The sequence below is a fragment of the Trachypithecus francoisi genome, unplaced genomic scaffold (genome assembly GCF_009764315.1).
Source record: "Trachypithecus francoisi isolate TF-2019V2 unplaced genomic scaffold, Tfra_2.0 Lachesis_group8, whole genome shotgun sequence".
NCBI lineage: Eukaryota > Metazoa > Chordata > Mammalia > Primates > Cercopithecidae > Trachypithecus > Trachypithecus francoisi.
In genome coordinates, this window is record NW_022681473.1 from 79,348,120 (window position 1) to 79,358,315 (window position 10,196).

Below are 10,196 nucleotides of genomic sequence, written 5' to 3' on the forward strand. Positions count from 1 at the left end.
CTAGAACTTAAAGTATAAGAAAAAATAAAAATAAAAAAAGAAAGAATCTGAATGCTCATAACTTTCTTCCAGAGAACATAGGTATTCCAGAGCATAGGTATTCCACTTTTAAAAGTTTAAAAAAAAAAAAAAAAAAAAAAGCTTCATGATCATGCAGCAGAACTAAAACAATATTTGTGAATAAGAGCAAAATTAAAATTAAAATCTCATCATGACACCATGCAAATAACTAGTTTGAAATTGAATAGTTTGGAGGGAAAAAAATATGTATACATAACTAAGACACATTGAATATATGTATACATATATATATATAACTAAGACACATTGAATCTGATATCATAAAATCATTCTTCTTTCAAGTTAAAATGTTTATGGGAATTACATGATATTCTTTAATTATTAAAATGTAAAAAATGCAACTCAAAACAGGTAAACATGAATTCAGAAGCTCCTGTAAATGATGTTTTGAGTTAAACTGCCACAGCATTTCCAAAAAAAAAAGAAAGAAAGAAAACTACATTTCTGAGAGTTGAACACAACCTGTTACTACTTTCTATGAAGTACAAGCAACTACATTTTTCATTCCTTAAAAATAAATAAATAAAAATAGATTTAATCTTAAGCAGTCAATGACGTCCCTTATTTACCCTTCTTTAAAAAAGTTGCTATGGGGCAGTGGAGCAGGCTATTATTTGGTTTGTTTGTTTGCTTGTTTGGGTGCTCATTTTGGCTTCTCTCAATAGATTTTTTTTTTTCCTCTTAGCTAATTTTAAGATTCCGAAACTCACGACATGTCACAATTAAACATCTCCTAGGAAGTGCACAGTCTGACTAGCACATTAATTCAGGCATAAACCAGCCGTGACCATGTTGCCTCCAGTCTGGATCAGACCAGTCTGGGAAAAGATAATCATGATGAGAAGCCACAATAAAACATATTAATCCCAATGTTATTTTATCTTCCAGCAATTAAGATCTTATTTTTCCTGTCAATTCATATGTATTTTTTGGTCTTTAATTTTATTCTGAGAATGGTAACCCTGAAATAAAAGTGGATATTCTAGTTCTGAGAAGTAAATACTTTCATCTTCATTCTCAAAGGTTTTCACCTCCAGAAAAGTCAGAAGATGAGACAGAAGCCAGGGAGATTTTTATACTTCTATACCAATAATATTTACTTATTTATTTATTTATTTTAGAGGAAGGGTCTAGCTGTGTCACCCCGGCTGGAGTACAGTGACCCAATCATAGCTCACTGCAGCCTCAAAACTCCTGGGCTCAAGCAATCCTCCTGCCTCAGCCTTCCAAGTAGCTGCAATTACATGCATGTGCCATGACGCCCAGCTAGTGTGTGTATGCGTGTGTATGTATGTGTGTATTTTTTTGTAAAGATGGGGTCTCACTTTGTTGCTCTGACTAGTCTCAAACCCCTGGCTTCAAGCAACGCTCCCACCGTGGCCTCCCAAACCAATGATTTTTGTAGTTCCACAACTTCACATCTGTTGACAATTCCTGCTTAGTAGAGGAGGAGCAAGAGGACTACCCAGGTCCTGATGTCTCTTTTACTGCCTGGTTAGTTGGCTACATATTATTAAAATCAATGTCACTGGTTTCATTTTCTTTTTTAATGTGCTACTGGAAAACTTTAAATTATATATATATGACTTGCTGAATATCTCTGTTGGCCAGCACTGGTAAAAATTAATACTAACCAGTGGTATAAGTATCTGAGATGGGCCAGTGAAGTTGTTCAGAAAAGCTATGTAGTATGACGAAAAAGCAGAGGCCAGACAGGGATGTATTCAAATCCTAGCTCCTACACTGACCATTCAAAGGGATTTGAGTGAGTCATACAGCTTCCTCAGCCCATGTTTCCTCATAAGTAAAACAGAGAGAACAGTTTCCTAGCTTAAACAAAACATTTGTAAAATTCCTGGCATATCACAGGTATAAATAAACATTAGAATAAAAAGTCATTCTTAATAGAAAATAGAGATTTTCAAGCAGTTACCAAGAATTAACTGCTTCTCATTGTCTGTGTCTTCCAATAAATGGACCATATTCTGTAGGTCCTTCCTGCCTATAATACTAGTACGACTTTGTTATTACCTTACCTTGCACAGATGAACAACAGCAACTTTATACTCAATGCTATTACCAAAATGTTCAGCAATGAAAGTATTATTTCTATTTGTGTTTTAAATGGTACAATGAAATACATTTCCAGAGATAACATCGTGATTTTTACAAACCTAAAATCCACCTAAAAGAGACTTATACCTAGACTCTCTTCAGGAATCCCACGTCTATAGCAGCGGGACCAAGTGTTTGAAAAGTTCTAAGATGCACCACCCTAAGATGCTAAGTTCATAATATATAGTTATTAAAAATGTAAGACATGAGAGTCAGCAATATTTATTTAAAAACTAATTCTATCTCTTTGTTATACTACATTTCTTTGCAACTTGAAAAGTGCCTGCAAATTGTTACTCTATGAAATAATACAAGAGTCATTATAAGATTAGAAAAGATAAGCCTAGGACACAAAATTAAACACTATTTCATAAATTGTAAAACTGTAGGAGTTTCTTTTCCAATTAAAAGTAATATATGGCCGGGCGCGGTGGCTCAAGCCTGTAATCCCAGCACTTTGGGAGGCCGAGACGGGCAGATCACAAGGTCAGGAGATCGAGACCATCCTGGCGAACACAGTGAAACCCCGTCTCTACTAAAAATACAAAAAAAAAAAACTAGCCGGGCGAGGTGGTGGGCGCCTGTAGTCCCAGCTACTTGGGAGGCTGAGGCAGGAGAATGGCGGGAACCCGGGAGGTGGAGCTTGCAGTGAGCTGAGATCCGGCCACTGCACTCCAGCCTGGGCGACAGAGCAAGACTCCGCCTCAAAAAAAAAAAAAAAAAAAGTAATATACAGACTGAAAATGCCTATTCCAAAATAGCTTAGATAAATTAATGACTAGAAAATTCATAACAGGTAATTACTGAAAAGTTTATAGGTCATATTTCATCTCTCAGCATGTAGAAAGACCATTCCTTTCCACAATGATTCCTGGTAAAATGAAGAGTACTTACTAGATAGCTCAAATATCAGTTCACTATAATTATTCTTGTGTGTTCATGAAAACTAACTTATAACAACCTCTCCTTTCTTGAATCTGTTTCTTATCCTTTTTGCTCCTAGTCGTCTATTTGGTCCTTTTATCATTTTTTTCTTCATTCTCTTGATCAATATTTATTAAGCCTTATGTGCCAACAGTCCTTGAAGCTCATTAGCCTGTCTATTATTCAAGCAGAAGCAGTGAAGTGGGATAGAGAGGTGAAACACAGTTTTAAATGTTTTCCAAATTTGTTGGTTTATGTTTCTGTGCATATGTGATCTTAATCATATCTGACTTATCACCAAAATAAATTTGAAATTCTGTTATACAGTAAGTTCATAAAAATTAAAGTGTTGGTTTCCAAAACAATTATTTTTTTAAAAAATAAGATGTTATTTTAGTTTATACTATGTCACAAAGCTAAAATCCAAAGTTCAGTTATGGCTTTCTAGGTTATTGCAATAAATTTCCAATTCTTAGATTTTATATTAATACAAATACCTCATGACCCAGAACAAATTTTACTATTGTATATCTAAAGACTTTTCTCCAAGTTGTTCATCAAGTTATGTAACAGATGAGATAAAACTTCCACTGAAAAACGTCCTATTCATTAACTTACACCTAAGGGGGAAATACTAGAAAACAAAACTAAAAAGTTATCAAACGTCATGTGTTTATTAGAAGAAACCTTCACTTGTTTATTGAATTATAATTATTTACTTGTTGGTTTTTCCATTATATTGTAAGCAACTTGAGGAGCAAAGTTAGGTTTTACTCTCTGGGTGCCAATCTGAAAAGTATAGGTTTCAAGACAGTTCCTGGATTGGATGGATGAAAGAAATAAACATTCAAATTGAAGAGTTACCAATAAAATAGGTTTAGCTTTACACACTATTTTTTTCAACCCATTGGCTTAAAACCTAGAAGTTAAACTTTATAAAGTGTGTGATCAACAGATTATGATATTACTTTGTTGTATAAATATTAATTAATTAATTCAGCTGCAACTTGTTGCAGGCTTAATATGTGCCAATCACTAGTCTGGGTACTGAGAATTACAGATAAATAAGATTCGTCCATGTAAAGCACAGAAGGGAGAGCTGGTTCCACTGAATTTGTCTGAACTCATTTTAATTTTAAGTAGTCATGAAACCATGAAAAAAAAAAAAAAAAAAAAAGCAGAATGTGGCTTTTTTTCTCCCCTGACTCCAAAATGCAAAATCTATTTTTTCAGGTTCCTTAAGTTTTTGCAGTGTTTTACACTTTTTGCTTGTTGCTTAGAAAATGCAATCTCACCCGGGCTTGGTGACTCATGCCTGTAATTCCAGCACTTTGGGAGGCTGAGGCAGGCGGATCACTTGAGGTCAGGAGTTCTAGAGCAGCCTGACCAACATGGTGAAACCTCATCTCTACTAAAAATACAAAAATTAGCCAGGCAGGCTGGTACGTGCCTGTAGTCCCAGCTACTCAGAAGGCTGAGGCAGGAGAATTGCTTGAACCAGGCAAATGGAGGTTGCAGTGAGCCGAGATCACTCCATTGCACTCCAGCCTGGGGATTGCAGCAAGACTCTGTCTCAAAAAAAAAAAGAAAAAGAAAAAAAGAAAATGCAATCTCCTTGTACAAAGCAATATGCCTTCAGTGACACTATATTCTGTTAAGCAGTCAAATAAGAAGGAGATGGAATGGAAGAATAAAATCAGAAACATCATAGAAAAGAAAGAAAGAAAAATATTAACATAAAATAAATCAGAAAAAAAGTTTTGCCCAGTATCTTTCTCATATTATACTAGAATTCTGGAATATCATCAGCCACTAACCCAAAACAAGTACTGAGAACTGCCCAGAAATGAATAACCCCATTAGACCTACACTTTGTGAGAGTTGTCAGTAAAAGCAAACAGTGCAGAAATCCTCTAGATAAGCTCATGACCAGGCTAAAAGCACTGATAAGAGTAAATTAAAAGCTTGTCATTAGTTGGTCCTTCTAGTGAATCAGATCTTTCAGGATACTTAGCAGCTGGCAATAAGTAGCAATTTTTTTAAGGCACCAATAACCTGGTCTGGCAGGTTCATTCGTTTCACTTCAGCAGATACTACCTTTGGTTCTTGAGAGAGTCAGTCTTTCTAACTTGTACAAGCGTAAATGATAAATCAAGAAAATGTGACCACTTTAGAGAACAACAAATGTTTCTAAAGTGAAGAGTGCACATTTCTTTTAACGAATGGAACTGACCAAACCTGTGGCAAAGTCTGCCAATGTTAAACCCATTCCACCAGATCATCCAAGTTCAACTTACTTACCCCCAACATCTGGTGGAGGTAGTGATACTCTGGCCCTTGGTTATACAGCAAGAAGGTTTTCCAGAAAAGTAGGACATTCATGGACAGCCAGATAAGCTAAACCAATCAGACATGAGAGACAGAAAACAAAAATTGAAAATAATTATTACCTGATGAATAGAAACCACAGGTAAATTCTTGGCCACAGTGCTTTCAATGGAACCTAAACCAGTAACTGCAGAAAGCATTTTCAATTAACCAGCAAGCTGAAAACCACTCAGAGAAAAACAAATCTTACTTTACCCAGCCCTTTCACCTGAGACTAAGCATTTGGGTTGCAAATATGTCTCCTAAATGATTTACAGCTATCCCCTGCCATTCAAAATGAGATTAAGAAATTAATGACATCACCATACCCCAAACGAACAGAAGTAATCTGGGAAAAGAACAAAGGGAGCAAAAATGTTTAAAGGGTAAAGGAAAAGCTGTGTTCACTGAAAATGACCTCTCTTCCTCCACATCTCCTCTCCCATCAATGTGCAGAAAAATTCTCACGCGTTTTGGGGACAGGCGCGAGGTGGGGGAGTGTTCATTGTTATCTCCAGCATAAAGTTTTGTTAGTGGAGAATGTTCGAATTAAGGCAAAACTTCCACTTCCAGCTTCCCACCCGTGCACGCTCAGAGAATGAATCAAAATCGCTGCAGGACAGAGAAAATGCACGGAGAGCCTAGCCCGCCATCCTACCAGGCAGAGGTGTTTAACCCCTTCGTTGGCTAGCCAGTTCCTCCAGGACACAGCCATGCCGCCGGCCCCGCCGCGCTGCGCTCTGTGCCCGCCGGCCCCGAGAAGGAGCGGGCGGCGGCCGGGGCAGTGGTTACAGTTGCACGGCCTGCGGGGCCGCTGAGCGAGGACCGAGGGTCAAAGACTGAGGGGAAGCCCGAAGACTTGACGCCGAGCCAGCCCGGGCGGGGTCTGCTACCCAGAGCCGGGTTTTCCGGGTGTCCTGACTCCGACCCGCACCGGGTCAGCTCTGCCCACTCCGCTGCCCCGACGCCCAGCGCTCTGAGCTGAGCGCGAGGCCCAGGCTGCACCAGTCTGCTCCTCTGCGCCGGCCCCTTTGTCTAGGGGCAAGCCTGTTGTTGTGGCTGCTGCTGTTCAGGATGTCCCGGGTGGGAACTTGGAGGCGTCGCCCGCAGCCTCTAGCCCAGCCTGACAGGCTCCAAAATACTGGCAAACATGTGAACAATGCTACTCATACTAAAAGTGGGGACCCTCGCCGCCCCGTCATACTCACCACACACACACACACACACACGCACACACACACACACACATCCAGCTCTTTTGGACTGGTTGTTTTCCCCCGAAAGAGTTCTTCTCAAAGAGCCTTGGTAACGAAATTTGATCCGGAAACAGCCTTTTATGCACTAGCTCACATTTCTTCCACCCTTCCTCAGCAAATTATGCCACTCCCAAACTAAAGCCCCCCGAAAGCATTTACCTAAGGCTTCCCACTAGCCACCAGTTTCTTTATTCCCTTGCCCGCCCATCTCATACTGATAAAAAGGTTTTAAGACATTACTGAATAAGAACTCAGGGAATTAATGGTTAAAGCTGATGTAATTCTTAGGGGCTCTAGGGGAACTTAGATTCACTGCATTCGGGAATCTTTTTGTTTTACTACTCAGTCTGTTCAGTAAGTAATAGAAATCCTCTCAATCTTGTACCAGAGGCCCAGTGAAGAGTGAGAAGGGTGTGGAGGTGACCCAGGTACCTATCCGACACTGCAACAAATCAGTATTAGAAAAGAGAGAGAGAAAAAAAAATGTCATTCATGTAGAAAAATATCCAATGCAAAATAGATATCCAGTAAAGGTTTGTTAAACCAAAAACTTTTCCAAATTTAACAACTAATGAGAGACAGAAAAAGTTTACTACTAGTTGCCTAATCAATGGCTTTTAAACTCTTAAAAAACATCTTACAACATAGGCCATAGGATGTAATTAAAACTAAAATTTCAAAAAAATACTACTACTCTCACTATATGCAATATACTGATTGCAATTAATTTAATGAACCGATTGATTGCAGTCCATAGTTTGAAAAATCAAAATGAATTCATATGAAGTCCCTGTTAGACTTCACACAATTTTCTAATAGGCTGTTTTTCTTGTTTCATGCATGACCAAATCCAGAAAGCTGTCCTGAATCTTTCTAAAGTTAGAGAGCATATTATTTATAAATAATACTATGTTCTTTTTAACCATGTGACACCTAAAGGATCAGGGAAAGAGCACACAAAGAACCCAAGGAGTCTCACCACTGGAGGGAAGTCAAATTCTGGGATGCACTGGTGCTCCTGAGGTTTAATTTCAATAGATGGGGGCAGGACGTTCATTGGCAGAATAGGTTCTTGTCATGAGTTAAGAAGCGTGAAGCAATTCAACAATAGTAAAATAAGAGACCATTTTTAAAAGCTAAGCGACTTTCAGAACAACAGCAAAAATAACAAAAAGACAAAAGATTTTAAAAGTGGCTCCAATTCTTAATAATGTACCTACTAAGTCCCAGTCTCTGCCTTTGCTACTTCATATACAAAATCTCACTCCATTCTCATAGTAGTCCTCCATGTGCGTGTTAGCACTCTCACTTTAAAGATGAGAAACAGACTGCCAGGCACGGTGGCTCACACTTGTAATCCCAGCTCTTTGGGAGGCCGAGGCAGGTGGATCACGAGGTCAGGAGAGGTCACCCTGGCCAACATGGGAAACCTTGTCTCTACTAAAAATACACAAAGTAGTCAGGCATGGTGGTGGGTGCCTGTAGTCCCAGCTACTCAGGAGGCTGAGGCAGAAGAAGCGCTTGAACCTGGGAGGCGGAGGTTGCAGTGAGCTGAGATCACACCACTGCAGTCCAGTCTGGGCGACAGAGCAAGACTCTGTCTTAAAAAAAAAAAAAAAAGAGAAATGGAAGCTAAAAGAGATGAAGAAACTTGCTTGAGGTAATGAAACTGGGTTTGCTTACAGTTAAAAACAACCCATAATCAGGTACTTTTGTAAAATTCGTTAGTAAAATGATAGAATGCTTATATAAATGTTGGTTATTACCTATGGCTATTATTTCATAACTCTGTAAAAGGGGCCTGAGATTTGGTTATGTTGCTTTACCAGGAAACAGTACTCCAAGCCATCCCGAAGGGACAGAGCTAGTGTCCTGTTACGCAGGAACTCTCATTAATGAGATTCTTTGCAATACAATTTTCTCTAAGCCAGATTTATTATTTATTATTATTATTATTATTTTAGATGGAGTTTCACTCTTGTTGCCCAGGCTGGAGTGCAATGTCGCAATCTCGGCTCACTGCAACTTCTGCCTCCTGGGTTCAAGCAATTCTCCCACCTCAAACTTCCAAGTAGAGTAGCTGGGATTACAGGCATGTGCCAACCCGCCCAGCTAATTTGTGTATTTTTAGTAGAGATGGGGTTTCACCACATTGGCCAGACTACTCTTGAACTCCTGACCTCAGGTGATCCACCGGCCTCAGCCTCCCTAAGTGCTGGGATTACAGGCGTGAGCCACCAGGCCTGGCCAACCAGATTGTTTAATGACATAGTGGCTGTATTTTCCAAACTAGGAAAGGCCACTCTTGAAAGTAATGAGGAGAGCGTTCTACAGCTACATCAGTATTTAAAATAATATAAGGAGGGGCCAGGCGCGGTGGCTCACGCCTGTAATCCCAGCACTTTGGGAGGAGGAGGCGAGCGGATCACAAGGTCAGGAGATCGAGACCATCCTGGCTAACATGGTGAAACCCCGTCTCTACTAAAAATGCAAAAAATTAGCCGGACGTGGCGGCCGGCGCCTGTAGTCCCAGCTACTTGGGAGGCTGAGGCAGGAGAATGGCGGGAATCCGGGAGGCGGAGCTTGCAGTGAGCCGAGATCGGGCCACTGCACTCCAGACTGGGCGACTGAGCAAGACTCTGTCTCAAAAAAAAAAAATTATAAGGAAAATCACACTTTTGCCAGGAACAGACTTCACAATAAAAACTCAAATGGGCCGGGCTCAGTGGCTCAAGCCTGTAATCCCAGCACTTTGGGAGGCCAAGACGGGTGGGTCACGAGGTCAGGAGATCGAGACCATCCTGGCTAACACGGCGAAACCCCGTCTCTACTAAAAAATACAAAAAACTAGCTGGGCGAGTTGGCGGGCGCTTGTAGTCCCAGCTACACGGGAGGCTGAGCCAGGAGAATGGCGTAAACCCGGGAGGCGGAGCTTGCAGTGAGCTGAGATCCCGCCACTGCACTCCAGCCTGGGCGACAGAGCGAGACTCCGTCTCAAAAAAAAAAAAAAAAACTCAAATGACAGATACCTTTGATTTTTGGCTGAAATAATGGTATGCTAGTGGTATAACACTGATCTTCCTATGTTAATTATAAAACCTATTGGCGGTTAGAACTGTTCTGGATCTATTATATATTACTTAAACACAGAAACTTTTTTGTAGATAGTGTTTTTCAAAATATGAAATGCACAGCTGTTAAAAAAGAGAAAAAATACAATAGTCTTTGCACATAATCATTACTGCATTTTCCACTAATTAACTTAATTATATGTATATGTGTGTCTAATTCTACTCAACTGAACTTGTTAAGGACAAAATCTGGTCTTATTCCATTTTTATTCTAGGACTTAGCACAAAGCTTGACACATAGTAGGAATTTACACAATGTTTATTAGATTAAAGAATAGTGGTTAAGTATATCATCTTTCTTTCTGTGCCTTTCTCAGATCCC

The 10,196-nt window shown here is 39.7% G+C and overlaps 1 protein-coding gene across 1 annotated transcript in view; it reads right to left on the minus strand.

Moving 5' to 3' along the window:
* The window catches only part of NOX4 (NADPH oxidase 4), a 165,881-nt gene extending 159,179 nt beyond the window's left edge, over positions 1-6,702 (minus strand). The window contains 2 exon segments of the mRNA XM_033205707.1: positions 5,422-5,517; positions 6,146-6,702. Of these exon segments, the coding sequence (XP_033061598.1) occupies positions 5,422-5,517; positions 6,146-6,202 (153 nt within the window). The 5' untranslated portion in view covers positions 6,203-6,702.
* Positions 6,703-10,196: the final 3,494 nt, after the last annotated feature.